This window comes from Mustela putorius, unplaced genomic scaffold, assembly GCF_011764305.1.
Source record: "Mustela putorius furo isolate JIRA1106 unplaced genomic scaffold, ASM1176430v1.1 tig00004035_pilon_pilon_pilon, whole genome shotgun sequence".
Lineage (NCBI taxonomy): Eukaryota > Metazoa > Chordata > Mammalia > Carnivora > Mustelidae > Mustela > Mustela putorius.
The window spans coordinates 5,178,170-5,201,508 of NW_025422171.1; the positions used below are offsets into that span (position 1 = coordinate 5,178,170).

At 38.8% G+C, this 23,339-nt stretch overlaps 1 protein-coding gene and 1 pseudogene across 1 annotated transcript in view; one reads left to right on the forward strand and one right to left on the reverse strand.

The window, feature by feature from the left end:
* The window catches only part of LOC101679652 (mitochondrial intermediate peptidase), a 174,119-nt gene that overhangs the window by 121,024 nt on the left and 29,756 nt on the right, over window positions 1-23,339 (reverse strand). Inside the window, exon 10 of the mRNA XM_004774353.3 lies at window positions 21,171-21,223. Within this exon, the coding sequence (XP_004774410.1) occupies window positions 21,171-21,223 (53 nt within the window). The remainder of the gene's footprint in view (window positions 1-21,170; window positions 21,224-23,339) is intronic.
* Window positions 21,493-21,886, forward strand: LOC123389804 (annotated as a pseudogene).

Here is a 23,339-nt window from a genome sequence, read left to right on the forward strand (position 1 = left end):
TGTATACCACTGTCTCATAGGCTTGATGAGACTGATTTTAGTTGTACATGCAGGAGGCAAATTTGGTTCCTGTTATTCAAACTTGGTCAGAAGTCTCTTTGTATTTGAATTTTAGGTCAGTGGATATTCAAAAGTGAATAATAAACATACACATTCTTAGAGGGTGAAAAAAGGGAATTAATCAGGAATGTCAAGGCTACTACCATCCTGCCCAGTAGAGTCACCCCACAGCCATCCCAGGCAGTACCTGGGGAACCACAATGTAGAACTAAGATCATCTAAGGAAAGGAAGTGACCCTAGGAGTCCAGAGAACTGGCTGGGTCTGGATAAACAGATCAACTGCAGGAACTGGGCTTCTAAGCAGCACAGGCAAACCAGAAGAACACAAGACTTCAAAGCAAAGGGAAGGCAGTAGCACCACCATACACTCCAGGGAAGCAGCTTCCTGCTCTGCCCAGTTTGCCTATATGAGCCCCACTTGGAGGGGACTCTGGATAGAATGCACGTGCCCTTTTCTAGAATGTGGGCTAATATTACTATGTGTAGTAAAGCATATTTTTAAAATTCATGGAATAGGGAAAAGAAAGAGTACTGATTAAGAGCACCAGTTTGGAACTAATAGGCCTGAGTTTGAAACACACCACTTGCTGCATGATCCTAAGCAAAGTATTTCCTTTACCATGTCTAAGTTTGGCCATCTGTGAAAATATGGATATAACCATACCTACTTCATGTGGTTGTTGCAAGATTTCAGGTGAAGTGATACATACAGAATTCTTAGAAGAGTGCACGGGGCAAGTTCTCAATAAAAAATGAGGGAGAAAAGAAGAGGAGGAGGAGCTCAATGACGCCTATTTGCACTTTGTTCTCCTGATTACAGAACCCTTCTTCCAAGTGTTACAGCAGCAGTGACTACTTATAGACCTTACAGTTACAGCCACATGCACAGGACCTCGGCCTGGCCAATCTAAGTACTCCTATACCCCTGGGTTGCAAATGTTTCCAAACTTTATCCCTATATTTCTCAGTTACATGAATCAACCAGTTCTCTCTTCTGCATAAGTTAGTTTAAATTAGGTTTCCTTCAGTGATAACTGAAATAGTTCTAATATAGTAGCCACCATCTGAATTTAATGGCCTTAAAAAAGATCCTTTTTTAGGTTACACAGCACAAATTTGCACATTAGATTAAGCATCATAAAGATTATGGGTAACTGGAAGGTACCTTTTTGAGGGTCAGTATTCATCTCATCAGCACTCAAAATATACTTGTTTGGGTGAACCAAAAAAAAAAAAAAAAAAAAAACCATAAAACCAGAACTTTGTTCTGTGAAAAATAGGTAACTCACTTATCTGTTTTGCTACTGAATCAAGCTGGACTGACCTTAAAGAAAAAAATAAAAATGTCAGAGTCAAACCATAGGCAGAACATGAATAAATAGGAAGAAAAATTAACCACATAGCACTCAAAGCTAGAAAATTTGATTTAAAAACATAACTCACTTTTTATTGCTAGATAATAAAAATAATATAAAAACAAAACAAAAAAATAGAGGATTCTGGGAAGATGTCAAGAAGGAAGCATCAGTAATCTGTCTCGCCACCTAGATAACCGCACTGGTCTGATGTAACTATTTTGGAACTCTGGAGTCTGTTGAAGGCATTCAGCTTCCACGGGAAAGCCTGGAGTGTAAACTGTGATTAGTTTTAGCTCCTAGGACAGCAGTGTCTACCTACCCCATCCACAGCCTCATGGCAGGCAGCTGTGCACCTATTCCTGAAGCAGCTTACACACAGCTTGTGGGATTAGGGTGGGCACAAAAGGGCTCCGTCCCTTTAATTTGGGAGATCTGTCCTCTGATAGCTGATTGCTACTTCTGCTTTTAGAGGTGTGAGAGGCAGGCAGCCATTGTTTTAACTCCCTCCATTGTTGCGAGCCTCCCCCCTCCAGCTCAAGTGACTTTCAGATGTAAAGGACTCATATTTTTTTCTCTTCTTCATTTTTCACTTTTCCCCTTTTTAAAACCAGACATCAAAAAGTGGAATATTCAAAAACAGTGCATCTATGAGGGAAACTAGAAAGTGCACATGTCCAAGGAAAGGCTCAAAAAGACCTGAGAAGACATCACACCTCAGGCTGATCCCAAGCACAGAGACAGCTTACAACAATCAAAACCACAAAAACAATAAACTAAAGCAGTAACATGACACCCAGAAAATGCTGGGGGAGTGTTCAACAAAAACATCACAAGGCATACAAAGAAACAGGAAAGTATGGCCCACTCAAAGGAAAGAAATAATTCAACAGCTCTGTCCCTGAAAAAGACTGAATGGCAGATATATTAGACAAAGACTTTAAAACAACTACCTTAAGGATGGCCAGAAACTAAAGGAAGAGGTGTAGAAATTCAAGAAGACAATGTGTGAACAAAATAAAAATATCAATAAGGGGACAGAAAAACCTAAAAAGAAATTCTGAAGATGAAAGGGAGGACAATACCTGAAATGAAAAATTCACAGAAGGGATTCAAAGGCAGATGTGAGCAAGCAGAATAAAGAAGCTGGACTAGAAAATAACGCTAAAACGGGAAAATGAAAAGCTGATGAACAGAAAGAAAAAAGATTGAAGAAAAGTGAAGAGAGCCTAGAGACCAGTGGAAAACCATAAAAAAGGACCAACATAGATATCATGGGTGTTCCAGAAGATGAATATAGAGAAAAAGAGGCAGAGAGAATATTTTAAGAAATAATGGCTGGGGGCACCTGGGTGGCTCAGTGGGTTAAGCCTCTGCCTTCAGCTCACATCATGATCCCAGGGTCCTGGGATTAAGCCCCACATTGGGCTCTCTGCTCAGTGGGGAGCCTGCTTTCCCCTCTCCCTCTGCCTGCCTCTCTGCCTACTTATGATCTCTGTCTGTCAAATAAATAAATAAAACCTTAAAAAAAAAAAAAGCTGAAAACTTTCCAAATTTTAAGAAAGGCATGGATATAAACATTCAAGAAGCTCAACGAACTCCAAGAAAAATGAATTCAAAGCCACCCAAACCAAGATATAATATAATAAAACCTTCAAAAGCCAAAGATGAAAGATGCATCTTAAAAGCAGCAACAGAAGCAAATCATCACATACAAGGTATACTCAATAAGATTTTCTGCATATTTCTCACCAGAAACTTTGGAGCCCAGAAAACAGTGGACTGACATTCAAAGTGCTACCAGAAAAAAAAGAAAAAAAAAAAATCAAGAATCCTATATCTGGCAAAACTGCCCTTTGAAAGTGAAGGAGAAATCAAGACATTCCCAGATAAACAAAAGTTGAGGGAGTTCATGACCACTAGACCTGCTCTGCAAAAAATGATCAAGGGAGTGCTACAAGGTAAAATGTAAGGACACTAGATAGTAACTGAAATCATGTGGGAAAAATAAAGGTGTCAATTAAGGTAAATACATGAGCAATTACAAAAGCTATTATTATTATAACAATACTTCATACTTTCTGTTTTCTATAGCATTTAAGAAACCAATTAAAGAAAAAACAATTATTAATATAAAATCTAGTATTACTGTAACTTTGGTTAGTAACTCTAAATCTTGTTTTCTACATAATCAAGGAGACCAACTCAGTTCAAAGAATTACTGGTTTATGTTTTGGGACACACAATGTGTAAGGTATAATTCTGTGATATTAACTGAAAGGGGTGAGTACAGAGCTGTAAAGGAGCACTTTCGCTATGTTACTGAAATTAAGCTTCTATAAAATAAAATTAAAATGTTATAATTTTAAGATATTAAATGTAATCCCCATGGCAACCACAAAGAAAATACCTATATAATATACTCAAAAGAAAACTACAAAGTAATGTAAACATTTCATTACAAAAAAATCAACTGAACATGCACAAAACAAAGATAGGTATGCAGGAAATGAAGAAATAAAAATCTATAAGCCAAAAAAAAAAACCTATAAGCCATAGAGAAAAAATGATAGCACAATGACAAAAGTAAATCCTTTCTTATCAGTACTTTACAATGTAAATTATGCTATCTACAAGAGAGTCACTTGAGGTCCAAAGACACAGACAGGTTGAAAATGAAAGACCATAAAAAGATATTCCATACAAACAGTAACCAAAACAGCATAGGAGTGATTATAGAAGAGACAAAGGAGGACACAAATGTTAATTAGCAGTTCAACAGAGTGAGAAAACATAACAATTAAAAACATTTACACAATGACAGCCCATCAAAATAGATGAAACAGAAATGGAGAGGATTGCAGGGAGAAATAAACAGACATTCTACAATAACAGTTAGATACTTCAATAACTCACTATCATCATGGATACAACAAGACATAAGATAAATAAGGAAATAGAGGACTTAACAGAACAAACCAACTAGATCTAACAGTTATACACAGAACATTCCACCCAACAATACCAGCACACACATTCTTCCTAAGTGCACACATGACATTTTTCAGGATAGACCATATGTTAGGCCACAAATTAAGTCTTGATAGACTTTTTAAAAATAAGTATCATAAAGAGCACCTTCTCAGGCCACAACAGGATGATGTTAGAAATCAGTAACACAAAAAAAAACTGAAAAGTTCACCAACTGTGGAAATTAAACATCATACTTTTAAACAACCAATGGATCAAAGAAGAAATAGTAAAGGAAATTAGAAAATACTTAGAGGTGAATGACAATAAAAACACAACATACCAAAACTTATGAAATGCAGCAAAAGTGATGCTAAGGGGAAAATTAATAGCTATAAAGGCTTACATTTAAAAAGAGAGAAAGAGCTCAGACCAACAACCTAATTTTACAAATTAAGGAACTAGACAAAAGAACAACAAACTAATCTCAAAGCTAGCAGAAGTAAAGAAAGAAAGATCAGAGTAGAGAGAGATGAAATAGAGAACAAAAAAATAAATTTTAAAAAAATCAATGAAACCAAAAGCTGGTTCTTCCAAAAATATCAAAAAATTGACTAAGAAAAAAAGAGGTAAGACTCAACTTGCCAAAATCAGACATGAAAGTGGGGGCATTATGACCAATTCTACAGAAACAAAAGAAAATTATGAGGGTACTATACATCAAAACATTGGAAGACCTACAAGAAATGGACAAACTCCTAGAAACCTTAAAACTACCAATATTAAAATCATGAAGGAAACAGACAAGCTGAACAGACCTATTAATAGTAAGGAGATTGAATCAGGAATCAAAAATTTTCCAACAAATTAGAGCCCTGGACCTGATGGCTTCACTGATGAGTTTTATCAAATATTTAAAGAATAATACCAATCCTCTTAAACTTTTCCCAAAAAGTAAAGAGGGAATAATACCTAACACATTCTATGACGTGAGCATAGCCCTGATACCAAAGCCAAAGACATGACAAGAAAAGAAATCACCAAAGAAAAGGCCAATATCCTTGATGAATATTGATGTAAAAATCCTCAAAAAAGTAGGAGCAAACCAAACTCAACAGTACACTAAAGGGATCATATACCACAACCAAGTAGAATTTATTTCTAGAATGCAACATCTGAACATCAAACAATGCAGTATGCCACATCAGCAAAATGAAGGAAAAAATCCCACATGATGATCCCAACTGATGCAGAAAAAGCATCTGACAAAATTCAATACCTTCTCATGATAAAAACACTAAATTATTAATAGGAATAAAGGAAACTACCTCCACATAATAAAAGCCAAATATAAAAAACCCACAGGAAACATCATACTCAATGGCAAAAAACTGAAAGCTTTTCCTCTAAAATCAGAAACAAGGCAAGGCTGCCTGCTTTCACCACTCTGACACAGTACTGGAAATTCCAGAGTAATTAGGCAAGAAAAAAAAAGAAAGAAAGAAAGAAAGACAGAAGATATCTAAATTGGAAAGGAAGAAGTAAAATTATCTGTCTACAGATGATGCACTCCTTTACACAAAATTATATTATTATATAATTAAATAATTATATAATTAAATTATATATATTAGAACTAATAAATTCAACAAAACAGCAAGATAACAAAATCAACACACAAGAAACAGCTGCATTTCTATACACAATGAACAATGTTAAGAGGAAATTATAAAACAACTCCATTTACCATAACATCAAAAAATAAAATGCTTAGGACTCAATCAAGGAAGTGAAAGATTAGTACAATAAAAACTATAAAACTTTGCTGAAAAAAGTTAAGGAAGACATAAATAAATGGAAATATACCCCACGCACATGGATTGTATGACCTAATATTGTGAAAATGTCAATATTACCCAAAGCAATCTACAGATTGAATGCAATCCTGATCAAAATCCCAATGACTTTTTTTTACAGAAATGGAAACCTCATCCTGAAATTCACATGAAATCTCAAGAGATCCCAAACAGCCAAAACAATCTTAAAAAAGAAAAGACTGGAGAACTCACACTTCCTGATTTTAAAACCTATTACAAAGATACCATCATCAACACAGTATAGTACTGCTATAAAGGCAGACACATAGAACAACAGAATACAATAGCAAGAAATAAAATCTTGCATATATAGTCACATGATTTTCGACAAGGGTGCCAAGACCATTCAGTAAACAGTCTTTTCAACAAATGATGCTGGGAAAATGGGATATCCACATGCAAATGAATGAAGTTGGACTCTTACCTAACACCATATACAAAAATTAGCTCTTTCTTTCTTTACCTAAAGACCTAAACAAACAAAACTCTCAGAAGAAAATATAGGAAAAAAGCTTCATGATGCTGGATTTGGCAATGGTTTCTTGGATATAACACTAAAGGTAAAGACGACAACAACAACAACAAAAAAATAGACAAACTGGGCTTCATAAAAATTTTAAAAATCTTTACAGCAAGAAACAACCTACAGAATGTGAGAAAATACTTGCAAATCATATGCCTAATAAAGGATTAATATCCAGAATATAAAAAGAACTAAAACTCAAACAACCCAATTCAAAAATAGACAAAGGACTTGAATTGACATTTCTCCAAAGAAGACATGCAAATGGCTAATAAGCACATGAAAAGATGCTCAACATCAACATTTGCATCAATATTTGCAATAAGATACCACCTGGTATAAGTGACTCATTACAGTGGCCACTATCAGGAAACAAAACAAAGCAAAAACAGAAAACAATAATGTTGGCAAGAATGTGGGGAAACTAGAATGCCTGGGCATTCTTGGGGAGAATGTGAAATGGTGTCACCACTGTGGAAAACAGTATGGAGGTTCCTCAAAAATTAAAAATAGAATGACCCTATGGTTCAGTAATTCCACTTCCTGGTATACACCCAAAAGAACTGAAAGCAGGTTCTCTACGAGATATTTATACACCCATGTTCCCAGTATTATTCATAAAAACTAAAATATGGAAGCAACCTAAGTGCCCATCTACCACTAAACAGATATGTAAAATGTGGTGTACACACACACACACACAAAGGATTATTTATTATTTAGCCTTAAAAAGGAAAGAGATTCTGCAATGTGCTATAAAATGGGATGAACCTGGAGGATATTTTGCTACGTGAAATAAACCAGTCACAAAAAGACAAACATTATATGATTTTACTTACATAAGGTACTTAGTCAAAATCATAGTAACAGAAAGGAAAATCGTGGTGCCCTGGGGCTGGGGGCAGGCGAGAATGTGGAGTGAGTGTTTAAGAGGTACAGGGTTTCAAAGTTACAAGATGAAAAGAGGGAATGGACAGAGGGGAAGGCTGCATGCCAATGTGAATGAAAATACCTCTGAACTGTATACTTAAAAATGCCTAAAATAGTAAATTTTGTATTATGTGCATTTTAACTCCATAAAAAAGGGAAAAAGGGAAAAATAAATAAAAGAGAATAAAAGGAATCTAGTTCTTAAAACCAAACCTTCTTAGGTTATAATAAACATGTATATTTTTCAATTATGTTTATAGAAAAGAAACATAGTAAAGCTAACAGCAACTGACTTAAGTACTGACTTAGCCACAAGTGTATTCAGGTAAAATTCAAGAAGACAATTTAATCTGGAGAAAAAAATTTAAGTACAGAATATGTTTACATACCACTCTACAGACAACTTCAACTCTATATAAATTATTATGAATGCTAAAAAGCAAATGGTATTAATTTGAAATGAGTAAGAAAAAAATGTGCTATAAAGTAACATAAATTCCCTGTTTGAAAAGAAAAATCTCAAATAATATCCCCTGGTTCACTATGCCCAACATTCACAGGTAACCACTCCTAACCATTTTACTTGGGTACCCTGATTCTATTTGTATAAAAAGGTTTATGTATGTATGTGTGCATACATGTACAAATAAATATGTGTACATACACACACACACATACACACACACACATATTTATAATACAAATAGGATCATACCATTCATACTAATCTACAGTTTCCTTTTTTAAAAGAAAGTGTAACTTTAAACACTGTCCATTTCGGTACACAGAGCTTTATCGCACTTTCTCTCAGGTGCGGAGTCATCTATGACAAGCATCTGTTATAATTTCTGTAGCATCTCCTACTCTGATGGGTAAGGGCAGAGTAGGGGAGGCAAAGCCAATAAGTGCCGCACCTTTTAATGAGAGTGTCCTATCACTGACGTTGTTTGGAATTGCTCATACATGGTGAAGAAAAAAGAAGTCAGACTTGTAATCATGTTTTTCCTGATTTTAACTTCTCTGTGGAAAACACACCCACAGCTACCCTCCCCATACTACTCTGCCTCTCCTCCTCCTGAGAAAGCCTGCTGTTAGTTTATCTCTGCCACAGATGATGTTTCCATGAACACCCTCATCACACCAGGAAAGCCCATCTGTAGGACAGATTGCAGAAATGACCCTCTTGCAAAGCATAGGAGATTCAGAGGGCACCTGTATGGCTCAGTTGGTTGGACATCTGGGTCTTAAGTTGTGCTCAGGTGGTGATCTTGAGGTTGTGGAATCGAGCCCCGCATCGGGTTCCAAGCTCAGGGCAGTCTGCTTGACATTCTCTCTCCCTCTCCCTCTGCCCTTCCCCCACAACTCATGCATACTCTCTCTCTAAATATAAAATTTAAAAAAAAAAAAGTATGAGATTTAGAAAAACTTTTTAGAAATTTAATTTAATTTTTATTTTATTTTGAGATTTTAAATGTTTGACTAGGTATTCCAAATCATCCTCCAAAATAAACTTTGTATTAATTTATATTCCTGTCAACTGCATATAAAAATGGTCCACGTTGTGACTCTTGCCAATGTAATTCTGTTACGTTCTTTTTAATACTTCCTTTCTTTCTTTCTTTGGCTCCATGGGCAGCATTTTCTTTTTCCTTCTGGTACTTCAGTGTGTTAATAGTCTGTTATTCCCCTCGGTGGTTATCACTTTTGCAAATACTTTAGCATCTATCTGTTGGTTTATCAACTTTAAATAATAGCTATTATTATCTGTGATTCTCACTATCACATCATCCCATTTTCTATTTCACTGCCATTCTGTCCTCCTGTTGCATATGATGTAGGTATGGCTCTACTGATGGTCTTTTTGCTAATTTTACTGGGTGCCAGGAAGGGGAATAGAGCCAAAGCCTTTACTTTGCACCATTTACTGGATATCTCTGAAAATGTACACAATGTGGGAGCAGTCACAATTAGCAGTGAGGAAGAAGAGAGAAATCAAGCAGTGGCGTGCTATGGAAAGACTGTTCTGGCAGTGGTAAATAGGGCAGAACCTAGAATACAAAGATTCATTATCATGAAAGATTAGAGGAGATTCAATATTGCGAATATGTACATTTCCCCTCAATTGAATCTATAAAATAAAAACTTATCCCTAAGTCATCATGATGATGATGATGATGGCAGCAACACTCACTAAGACACTGGGCTAAGCCCTTTATAGTGTATGTATTTCTTTTAAGAGCAAAAACAATCCTGCAAGGTAATATTGTTAGCTCCATGTTACATGACTTACATAAGATTTACAGGAAGAAAGGTAATCTCCCCAAAGTTATAATAAGTAGTAAGTAAAAGGGCAGAGGTTTTTGTAATAGCATCATGATGGTTTGAGAGTTGAGAAAAAATGACCCCATACAAGAGAACTGAGGGCATGATTCTGTTTTGTACCTTAGTATGGAAGTTCTTTCCCTAAGGACTTGTTACAAGTTCAAAAACTAAAGGAAGACACTTGTATCTTTCACTTTTACTCACATTTCCACTGCTATGAGAGGAAAGGAGTTCCTGAGCATACTCGGGGTGTCAGAACCCTGAGTGCACTCCTAAGGCTGCTAATTAGAGAAGAAAAAAGAGAAACAAACAAGAGGGTGATGAGAAAGAGAAGAACAGGGAGTCAGGGGATGTACGGAAGAAAGAATTTTGGGAAACAGGGAAGAGTCAGCAATGTCACAGACTCAAAGGTTAGGGGTATTAAGGGCTAAAACGAGTTACTGAGCAGTATGACTGGCAGGCGGCTGGATAACTTGGAAAGACCAGCCTGACAGATTGACAGGGCTAAGACTGCAACCATGGCCATTAGAAAGAGGAAGCTTCCAGTGTGGACCACTGTTGGGGGAGGTCTGGCAGAAAAAAAACAAGGACTACAGTCTCTCCAAGAGTGTGATTATTTGTATTTTAAGATGCAGGAGGGGCTCCTGGGTGGCTTGGTTGGTTAAGCATCTGACTCTTGGTTTCAGTTCAGGTCATGATCTCATGGGTCATGAGATCAAGCCCTATATCGGGTTCTGTGCTCAGCCACAGAGTCTACTTGAAGATACTCTCTCTCTCTAATAAGTAAATAAATAGATAAATAGATGGGAGGTATCTTAGTACCTTGGCAGGCACAGGGTAAAAAGTTAATAGAAGGAAGAGATTGATGATACATTAGAAAGTTAGAATTACTGATGAAGCACTCCCTGTGATGGTTTGGATACTGTTATCTTACATTTGCATAGCACTTTCTAATTTGCAGAGCACTTTCACATCACGAGTCTCCCATATTCCCTACATAATTCTGTGAGCCAGGAAGAGCACGAATGATCACTTAATTTTATTTGAGGAAACTGAGGCCCAGACAGGTTTATAAGAGTCCAAGGCAGCCTAGGAGAAAAAGTCCTGAAGTTAAAATCCTGACTCTCTCTCTTACCAGTTCAATGCTTCAGGAAAGTTACTTGCCTTTGGGAGGTCTTGATTTCCTAAGCAGGAAAATGGGGATAACACTTCCCAGGCTCCCCTGATGATCAGATAATGCATGCAAAAATGCTGGCGTGGCGCCTGCAGAAAAGTAGGGCGTGCACAGGCTACGGCAACACTCTGCCAAGAAGGCTGGGTCAGTGCAGTGAATATTCATTAATCACCTATTATGTTCCCGGTAACTCCTCAAAATACGCACTGTAACCATAAAGCATCACTGTAAGTGACAAGGAGCATCAGCACATGAAGGGCTTGAGAGCAAAGATGAGGCCGTGGCTAACTGTGCCTGCCAAAGGGGAGAGGATGACAATGTAAGGATCGGGAAGAAGTTCCAAACGGAGGAGAAAGAGCACCAACAAAGGCTCACAGGCATTCAAGCAAACAGGACACGCAAGCTCGTTCAAGCAAAGATTGCCTTAGAGCTGACTCAGCCGCCTCAGACAGCAAGAAAGAGATCATAGCACCTGCACGCTGCTCCACACCCTCCGTGACTCCCACAAGTGAGAAGCAATTCATTCTTGAAGGACAGCCAGAATGGGAAACGGTCCAGCAAGGCTGCAAGAGATGTGAAAAGCTCCAAGCCTTCCAGCAGCTACCACCCCAATCTGAGGCACCCTGAGGTGCCTACAACGCAGCAATCAGGGGCAGCAGGCTGACCCTGCAGGCCCCTGCCCTTCATGCTCGCAGCTGACACCTGCAAAACAGTGTGAGATCACACCAAGGATGGCCCTCGAGGACCCATGCCAGAGGCCATCCAAGCCAGGGCTGGCAGCCACAGCACCAGCGCCACCCGTTGGCCTGTGAATACCAGCTCAGGGCATCTCCAGCCACAATTATTTTATCGGCATAGACCCTACACGTAAGAAATCCCTCCTCTATCCTCTCCAGACCCCCCGAACAATAGAAAAGTGCTACAGGCGGCACAGAAAACCTTACGGCCCATCAGAACCACAGCCCAATAGAAAGAGAATAAAACTCAAGTGTACTTGGAGGATTTTGTTCCCTGCCATCCCTTTCATCACTGCAAACTCTTTAGTTTTACAAGAGACTTTTACTACTGTGTATTGTAAAGACGTTTCACTGATTTGAATCCAGAAATAAGACAGGTCTGGAGCCCTTTTATTCTTCTTCCTCAGAAAGAAATAGGAAGAAAATGACTGCTATTCACCAGGGCTGCTAAATGAAGCTCAACAGATGGTCTGTGATTCGTTCCATTTAGAAATATGCTTACCTATGCATTGACCAATTCTTGGTTTTCCAAGAACTACAACACATTATAATTAGCATGTTAAAATGGTAAAAAAAAAAAAAAAAAAAAAATAGGTCTTTCTGATCAGGAGCCACAGAATCTAGCAACATCTCAAAACCCCCATCAGGAACACTAATTATCACTGAAACAAGTAGAGAAATGTTAGTCAGAGATTTTCAACTGAATAATTCTTTGTTGTAATTTGAAGTCTTTAAAAAAAAAAAAAGTCAATGTGTCACTGTACTTACAAAGCACAATCCATGAGTCAGACTTATATTTCAGCCTCTGATGCACCTGGGATTAAAGAAAGAACTTGGACACTATTTCTAAACACATCTTGGCATTGAACTTACTGAAAACATAAAAACACAAGTATAGTTAGTGAATCTGGGCTGAAACTGCAGGTAACCAGAGGTTTCAGTCTTTGCCTGTGCTACTCAGGAGGTTAAATGAAAGTGGGCATAAGAGAACATTTGCACCAAATGGCAAAGGCGGCGGGAACCAGCCTGCTGGCCAGAGGGCATGCGCGGGCTAGGGAGACTGTGCGCTGAACAGGACAGAGTAGGGGAAAATGCTGTCGGGGCAACCATTTCTAACTTTACCAGGAGAAAATGAAATAGAATGTTTTTGGCATCAGGAGTGACTGACTAAGCATGACTTTAATGTGAGAGTTGGATGGTATTTTTAAATGTTTAGTCTTTAAAGCCACAGGGAGAGCCACTGTTTCGTCCGGCTAAACCAAGGTAAGGTGTAAAGGAAGTGAATGATACTAAAACCCGTTTACCTTTCAGGTAATTAGATTGCGCTGACAATAAAGAAGATCTTTTACTCTCTCTGTTTTATAAAGAATCAGAAAAAGTTGACAGTTTGATTGTTTCTACCTTGCCTTCTGAGGCTAACGGCAAGAAATCTTCTCTGGCCAAACTTCCTAGTACTCAGAGAACCGTGTTCCTTAATGGTGCAGATTAGCCACCTAGTTCACCAGCAGCTGCAGTTAGGATGAATCAAAACTGAAGTTCACAAATATAGTACGATTCTATCATCACCCTAGAAACATGGGCTGGTGACCCAGTACACCTGATGTAAGGGAGAAAGGATGGCCCCACGTGACAGAACCCCACCACAGAGACTGGCACCAAATCTTAGGACAGCCGCAAGAACTCTACTTGTAATGGGGCTCTCATTCAGCTTCCTACAGTATATCAATGTGTAAAGTTAGTCATACCTGAAGTGCGACAGTAAGACAAAACAAACAAAAATAACGGGGGGGGGGGGGGAGGGCGTAGCATCCAGATTAGGGGAAGCAGCAAAATGACACCACAAGAAAGCAATCACATCAATCCAGAAGTTTGGGGAAATCTGTAGAACCAGTAACCTGCTGTCTGCAACCAGACAGGTACATGAAGAAGGTGGGGTGAGGGTATGAGGTGAGGTGTGCAGACCTGCTCTGGAGTTAGAGACTCAGGAGACAGAAACACCAAATGAGATATGCAGCCCATGCTGGTTCCAACAAGCTGCTTGGGAGAAAAATGGACCTGATAATATCAAGGACATGTAAATAGGGACTGAGTACTAGAGGATGCCAATGGATTGCCGTGAAACTTCTTGGGTCATGCTGGGGCTGCGATGATGTAAGAAAATTTCCACATTCCTTAAAGATCCATAACAAAATGTCCCAATGAAAGGCCATGAGGTTTAGGGTTTACTTTAGTAAAAAGAAGGAAGAAAAAGGAGAAGGAAAAGAGAAAACAGGTATAAATAAAGCAAATCGAGCCCAGTTTTGATAGTTACTAAGTCTGGAAGATGAATATATGGGGGTTACCAATGTAATTCCTTATATTTTGCTTATTTTGAAAGTTTTCATAATAAAGGTTCTTGTTTTAAACACTGAAAGCACCCAGCTCACTGCACATCCACTAGCCAATAAACTATATAATTTCACACATCAGGTAAGTCTTTATTATCTTGAAACACCCCCATGTCATCTGTCCTTGAAAATCCAGGGTTTACTGAAGAGTTTAAAACATAAAACAGTCCTATCTCATTATGTGAATGTTCTTGAACTTTTGAGAATATACCTTAGCAAGGAATAAACATACTGAATTCCCCTTCCCAATAATGTCCTTATATAAAATAGTACCAAAATTAATAAAGTATGATTCACTGATATTCACTATTGGCAGAAAAGCGATAAAGTCGTCGAGCATTAAAAATCAAAATCAGTGAGGCACCTGGGTGCCTCAGTGGGTTAAGCCTCTGCCTTTGGCTCAGGTCATGATCTCAGGGTCCTAGGATCAAGACTCACATGGGGCTCTCTGCTCAGCAGGGAGCCTGCTTCCCCCTCTCTCTCTGCCTATTTGTGATCTCTCTCTCTGTCAAATAAATAAATAAAATCTTTTTTTAAAAAATCAAAATCAAACACCGCCAGGACACATTAAACAACTTTAAAAATGATTACCTCTAAGGGACAGGGTAAGGGGGAATGCTGTGAGCAGGGACGGGGTGACATCAAAATTTCTCGATGAGTCCTTTTTAATGTTGTTTTGACTTTTCGAGCCACACAAATGGACTGGTTATTCAAAAATCACATTTAATTTGAAATAAAATAACTGTATATATATTTGTCATAATTTAAAGAATTACTTTTCCTCTCCTATGAGGACTCCAACACTAAAACTTGAAAGAAAAAAAAAAACAAAAAAACGAAGATTTTTCTGTGCTCTTTAAGATGTCTGTAGGTCACTCATGCCACTATATCCCAGGATCAACCTTTGATGGTTTTAAAACACATTAATCTCTTATCTTACTTCTAATAGGCTCGTTCCTTTCTTTAGGCAAACATATAAGAAACTTAAAATGAATCTGAACATAAAAGCAGAAAAAGAATCCCTGGGGTGAACTTGAAGAAAAACTCAAATCAAGGAAAGCCCCTTCTATTTTTTGTTTCGTGTCAAACCACACATTTAAGTCTTTACTTGAAAGCAGAGGAATTTAACAAGGATTTAGCAGTCTTCAGTTTGTTCCCTTCTTCTAACCTCAAACTCAAATTATTATACTTTTGCTTTCTTTTCTCATCCATTACCTGTGCTTCTTGGCCAACTCTTGTCAATCAAGATTATTGAAACCTCAAACCAAAACTCAATCATTTGCCTTTTAAGCTACTTAAAACAGATGTTTAAAACCCCTAATTCGTACAATCCCATCTGAAGCATTTTGGTATCCCTTTTCTTGGTTCTTTTACTGAGTTAATAGCCAAACAAATGACCTAGTACTGGAACCTGAAGCAAATTGACTAAAGCCCCTGGTGGATACCAGGCAGGTTATGTTGTGTTCCTGGAATAGCTGGTGATTTCTTAACTCTAAGAACCAGTGAGCCTGGTAGGACCCTCTGTCAACAAATGAGCATTCTGAGGGCCTCCTGAGGTTCACACTGCTTTCAATAAATCTGAGAGATGAAAGGGCTATTCACAAAAATATGATATTCTTCTTTGCAAAGAAAATGTAACACGGGATTGCTTTTCATAAGGACTTCCAATTACTGGTTTAGACAGTCTTGAACAATAGCTATTAACTAATGTGTATTTACTGAGGTCCAGAGTGTACATGCCACATTTTATTGCAAACAGAAGAAATAAAACACACGGTATTCTCAAGAGCTTTAAGCTATGGTTGACAAGACACGTTTAAGGAAGGACACCAAAAGAAAATAGTTAGAAGATCCAGTGTGCCACTTTGTAGGCTGTAAGCATGGGGTTGCCAGGATCTATAGCGGCTGTGGCAGACCTGGATGTTTCATGGACTCCTGGCGAAACTTCACAGGTAAGATAGCAAACAAAGGCAAGTGCAACGCTTGCAGCTGCCAGACACGGGCTCCACATGAGACAGAAAGGGATCTGACTTGGGACAGACAGTTTAGTCTGGCTGAGGAAAACTGCAAAGGAAGAGGCATGGTTGGAAAGACCAGAAGGGCAGACCAGACCCCACGAATAACAGGGAGTGCATATACACCTTGGTAAAGACAAGTGGGCTGTGACCAGATCCTAGAAGCCACGAATGATGACTCCAATTCTATTTTGAAGGCAGTAACTATTCCATGACCTTTAAGAGGAGAGGGACCAAAAGAGAGCTGTCCTGCCAGCCAGACACAGCTTCCTCCCCCTGGGACACAGTGATGCTCTGGGAAGCACCGGCGAGGGGGACCTCCCTGTCCTCGTGTTCTTGCTCCACCATTAAAAGCTCCTCTGACAAGCATTCAACAAGTAATTCGATATGTTCGTTACACTTTAGATGAGTGTTTTCTTAGAGAAGCCTTCAGGGACAAGTGATCACTCCTTCAAAAGATTTTCGAGAACACTTAAAAAGCATCTCTTAGAGTAGTTCATCCTTTAGAACAGTGTCGAGAAAAGACCAATTCCATATAATAGTATTACTTAAGTACTAATAATACCAACATTAACTCATTTAGTTCTGACCTATGAAGCAGGGACTATTACAACTCCCATTTTGATAGATACCTTTGCTGAGGTTTGAGAGGACAAGTAACTTTCCAAAGGTCATGTGTAGCTCATTAGTGGTGGAGCAGGGACGCATCCAGGCCCCCACCAGATGTCAGGGAACGTGTTCCAGACCACACAACCATGACACCTCAGGTGTTTCCACTCTCTCCAATGGCCCATGTGGGCAGTGATACCCTGTTCCTATGGCTAACAGAAGACAGAACTCGCAACCTACCTGGGGGCACAGTGATCTCTAAGTACTGATTCCAGAGTCTGTCAGCAACACTGACTTTACAGTACTGTACTTTTGGTAGAAATCATGCTCTTGGATTGGAAGAATAAACATCGTTAAAATGTCTATACTGCCTAAAGCAATCCATACTTTTAATGCCATTCTGATCAAAATTCCACCAGTATTCTTCAAAGAGCTGGAGCAAATAATCCAGAAATTTGTATGGAATCAGAAGAGACCCCGAATCGCTAAGGAAATGTTGAAAAACAAAAATAAAACTGAGGGCATCACGTTACCTGATTTCAAGCTTTATTACAAAGCTGTGGGCACCAAGACAGCATGGTACTGGCATAAAAACAGACACATAGACCAGTGGAACAGAGTAGAGAGCCCAGATATGGACCCTCAACTCTATGGTCAATTAATCTTCGACAAAACAGGAAAAAATATACAGTGGAAAAAAGACAGTATCTTCAATAAATGGTGCTGGGAAAACTGGACAGCTATATGTAGAAGAATGAAATTCGACCATTCTCTTACACCGTACATAAAGATAAACTCAAAATGGATAAAAGACCTCAACGTGAGACAGGAATCCATCAGAATCCTAGAGGAGAACATAGGCAGTAATCTCTTCGATATCAGCCACAGCAACTTCTTTCAAGATATGTCTCCAAAGGCAAAGGAAACAAAAGCCAAAATAAACTTTTGAGACTTCATCAAAATCAAAAGCTTCTGCACAGCAAAGGAAACAGTCAAAAAAACAAAGAGGCAAACCACGGAATGGGAGAAGATATTTGCAAATGACAGTATAGACAAAAGGTTGATATCCAGGATCTATAATGAACTCCTCAAACTCAACACACACAAAACAGGCAATCATATAAAAAAAAAAAAAAATGGGCAGAAGATATGAACAGACACTTCTCCAATGAAGACATACAAATGGCTATCAGACACATGAAAAAATATTCATCATCACTAGCCCTCAGGGAGATTCAAATTAAAACCACATTGAGATATCACCTTACACCAGTTAGAATGGCCAAAATTAACAAAGCAGGAAACAACATGTGTTGGAGGGGATGTGGAGAAAGGGGAACCCTCTTACACTGCTGGTGGGAATGCAGGTTGGTGCAGCCTCTTTGGAGAACAGTGTGGAGATTCCTCAAGAAATTAAAAATAGAACTTCCCTATGACCCTGCAATTGCACTCCTGGGTATTTACCCCAAAGATAAAGATGTAGTGAAAAGAAGGGCCATCTGTACCCCAATGTTTATAGCAGCAATGGCCACGGTCGCCAAACTATGGGAAGAACCAAGATGCCCTTCAACGTACGAATGGATAAGGAAGATGTGGTCCATATACACTATGGAGTATTATGCCTCCATCAGAAAGGATGAATACCCAACTTTTGTAGCAACATGGACGGGACTGGAAGAGATTATGCTGAGTGAAATAAGTCAAGCAGAGAGAGTCAATTATCATATGGTTTCACTTATTTGTGGAGCATAACAAATAGCATGGAGGACAAGGGGAGTTAGAGAGGAGAAGGGAGTTGGGGTAAATTGGAAGGGGAGGTGAATCATGAGAGACTATGGACTCTGAAAAACAATCTGAGGGGTTTGAAGTAGCGGGGGAGGAGGGAGGTTGGGGTACCAGTGGTGGGTATTATAGAGGGCACGGATTACATGGTGCACTGGGTGTGGTGAAAAAATAATGAATACTGTTATGCTGAAAATAAATAAATTTAATTAAAAAAGAAAAGAAATGAAGATGAGAACATCACTATCCTTATTCAGTGTCTTATTTAAGTTTACTATCAGACTTCTCAGGGATCTCATATTCCTAATTAATGCTTATACTTTACAATTGAGCATAGCTCTACAAGTCCTCAGATACTATGTCATTTCCACAGAGCCACCATTTGGGCATCCTACACTTAAAGAATAAAGCTAAATGATAAAAATATCACTTAAGGGCGCCTGGGTGGCTCAGTGGGTTAAGCCGCTGCCTTCGGCTCAAGTCATGATCTCGGGGTCCCGGTATCGAGTCCCGCATCGGGCTCTCTGCTCAGCAGGGAGCCTGCTTCCCTCTCTCTCTCTCTCTCTCTGCCTGCCTCTCCATCTACTTGTGATTTCTCTCTGTCAATAAATAAATAAAATCTCTAAAAAAAATATATCACTTAAATATAAGGCCAAGGTATTCACTAAAATCATCGGGCTGGGGAGGATGACATGAAACAGGAATATCACATAAAAGAATCACAGTAGCAAAAGTCAGAAAGAAACAAATACATTTATTTCACATTACTTTCCAATGTCAAAAGTTTTTTAAAATTTTTTTGATATGGAAGGCATTGATTAAAAAAAAAAAATAGTGTTCCTTTATGCTATATCTTGGTTGGCCAAGCAACCAAGCCAAATCTGTCTTGGAAAAAATTTGAAAAGAGAAATTGTATGTTTTATGCAAAGACAGGGAGCAAAGCCTGAAGTTCTACAGCCATAAAAACACATTTGTGAAATAATTATATTAAGCTCTAATATATTCTAAAAACTCACTGTTTATCATAATCAAGTGATTACAGATTTTGAGTAACAGAGAAGGTGGCTCACGCCAAATTTGTACTATACGTATAAAAACAGTAGCTGACAAAGTATCCTGAGACAGTATGCTTTGTGAGTAAGATTAGTCTAAGAAGCAAGATGTCACAGAGAAGCCAAAGAGAAGAAAATGAATGAATATTAAGTGGGTAAGTTCTTCAACACTCTGATCTCAGGGCACGTCCTCCCAATGATGCAGAAAAGAACACCAAAAGTTACTATTTTCTGCTTTTATAACAAATAGTTTTTAAAAATCATTAAAATAAATAAAAAGTTTAATTTTAGTGAGGTATTTGCTACCCTTCACTATGCTGATGCCTGGATATTGCATAGTAGCAGTAAGACTTGAAAGTTAAATACCAATCAAATAACCATATTATTATCATGATATGTGCCAACATGCTTTAATGAGGAAAAGGCACAAAGCTTTTATTTTCTTCCATTACCTAAATCAATCTTAACTCTCTCGATTAAAGCTGAGGAGCTCAAAAAGGATGTGTAAGAGAAAAATGTTAAAAATCTGTTGAAACAAGAAAAAAAAAAATCTGTTGAAGGGTAGGATTCAGAGATTTCTTTTTTAATCTTTTTGGTATGTAAAATTACTTGGGGCATCAATATTTCTTCATGTGTTCACGTTGAACAGGTGTTCATATTTCTTGGGTTTACATACAAATATAAAAATGACAGAAATAGGCACATTTAGGGGAAAAAGCATACCTATTAGTTAGCCATTATAGAATAAACACAAAAGAATATGGAAGCTAAAGGAGTACTAACATCAAGCTAACGGTCCCAAATCTTTATTTCACATAATCCTTCCAGAGGTGCCAAGAAAGTGTCCACAATACGTTCAAATAAAAATGAGGAAGCAAGAAAATCACACAGCCCCATGCCAAGGACTACTTTATTCCTTCATTGATTCAACATATGTATTTGCTGAGCACCCACCCTGGACCAGAAACAAGGGACAACCAGGGCTCTAGCAAAGTCCCAGCCCCCAAAACCCTCAGTCTAGTAAGGAAACCTGGAAGCTACACAGAGGAGAAGCCAGATTCCAGACCCCCCAGAGAGATACTGAAAAGTTTTAAACAGCATGGGCCATAGAAGAAAAGGTTCTGGGGGAGAGGAACTGCATGATCCTTTGACTGAGGTAAAGGTTTAATCCAGATCAAAAACATGTAGGCAAATGTGGACCAAGCCGGCACCAGGCCTGGACTTGAGAGCATACAGGTTTATGATGTGGGCAACTGAGTGAGGACAGTAGTTGCATAATTAATGTGCAAGGTGTTCAGTAAATATTAGTTTTTCTCCTCCTTCTCACAGATGAGGATTTATCAAACAAAACAAAACAAAACAAAAAAAAACCTTACCTTTCTGCACGAATCACACCACTGTAGTAGGGGGGATCCCAAGGCATTAATTCCTACAACGGAAAAATCTGTTGCGATGAAAGTTATTGACTACTTCACAATTTTTATCAAAAATTAAGCCAGCTCATAAATGCAAACCTGTTATAATATCAGAAGAGTTTTGTAAAATTCCTGAAACTTCATGAAATACCTAACTCTTTATTTTGACTCTCCTGTAATCAATGGGTACCAAGGTACAAATAAATTGGGGGAATTGGGAAAAAAGGTAAATAATGTAAAATATAAACATAAAAGTCAACATTAATAGATTAAATCAGGAGCAATGCAGGTGAGCAGCAGCAGGGAGATGTAGGCCAGGAATTATTGGGAAAAATATCAGATTATGGAGTTGCTGAACTATCTCACCAGCACCCTGTTCTTTTTCCGCCCAGAAAAACCAAGACGGTATTTAATATTGGAATGACTGAGAATTACCAAAATAACAGGCATGGCTTTTTCCTCTCTTTATGGATCACTCTAACATTTTATCTATGTTTGAGATGATGGACACTTCAAATAAAGGCACCGTATCATTTGTGTAGTACAAGGAGGCCCTAAAAACCCCAGGTCTGTTGAATGAAGATGAAGTTTTACAAGATGATGGACATGTAATAACTTTGGAAAAATCCAGATCTGAAGTGAATAAGAGCATTGAGAAAATATGGTCAGCATTTTAATAACATCAGAAGTCCAAGATGGCAAATGATTCTATAAAGTTAAAAAATAGAGTGAAACAGCCACACTGAAATTTTTCCCAAAATGCAACCCATGTATCAATCCATAATACATACTGCAGGTAAGATTAGGATCCTAATGGCAAGATTAGAGCTCTTTCTAAATCTAAGCAGGAAGTTTAGGGTGGATCCCAGAATGAAAGCAACAATTTCAAGTGTAACGAAGGGAGAATTACCTCTAATCTTGGCAAAGAAAATATGTCATAAAGAAGCACTGTCACAACAGCTGGTTTTGACAACTGGTACAGAATACTGAAGGGAAGAAAAGCTTGAATCTGTGCATGATCTTTCTTCCCATAAACTGTCCAGGTGACAGGAGTGACTAACAGCCCAGACTGTGAAGTCAGAATGCCTGGGTTCAAGTGTGCAATCCACACTGTTGTACGGGGTGGACAAGTTCTTTCTGCTCACCAATGCTTTCTCATTTTCTATCTACATGACCTGACCTCTCCCCTCTTTACCCTTAGCCCAGTTCCTGCCGCTCCTGCCCATCCTGGCTCCACTGTGGCCACACTGGTCTCCTCACGGTGGCTTGACTGCACCAGGCAGCTGCTGTCTCTGCGGAGAAGGCTGTGCCCTGCATCACTGCTGGGGGCACTGCATCGTCTCTTCCATTCTCTGCTCAAGAGTCTCCTCACGTAACAAGTCTTCCCTGACCGATCCCTAGAGAACAGCAATGGCCATTCCCTTCTTTCTGCATTATTTTCCCTTATCACCATACAACATGGCACATATTTCTCTCTTTCATGTATTTACTATCCATCTGCCTCCCCTAGAATGTAAGCTTTTTGAGGACAGGAACCTTGCTCTCATTTTTCCTGTTACATCCTGGCAGCCTGAACACCGTCAGGCACACAGTAGTGCCTCACTAACGGCATTTCTTGATGCACTTCAACTATTAACAGAAGACCTGGCACTGGGTACGAGCTCCAGGAACGTTGCCTTCTATCCTTTGATTTATCCTTTAAATTTTCAGCGCAGACATTATCTCCTTGTATAACAAGGTATTCTTTCTCATGTTCCACGATCATGCCGTTACCAAGGAATGCAGCCAACGTAAGACGTACAGGCTGACTTTCCTTCTCCCAGCATCCCCGAAACTCTAGCCCCCAAGTGGTCAGCTCCTGGGACACATTTCCTCCAACAGATGACCACTTACTATCTGCTACATACCAGAGAGTGCAGGCTCTAGGGGAACAAAACCCAGGAAGACCAAATCCCTGTACCAAGGAGCTGAATATGACCTAGGCAGTAGAGAGACAAGTGACTCCACATCCAGAGTATAGTAGTCATGTGCATGACATTGCACTGTGTGAAACAGAGCCCATGAGAAGGGTATTTAAATCACAGCGGAAGGTCAGGAAATGTTGGGAGGAGGCAAAGCTGGAGCTGAGTT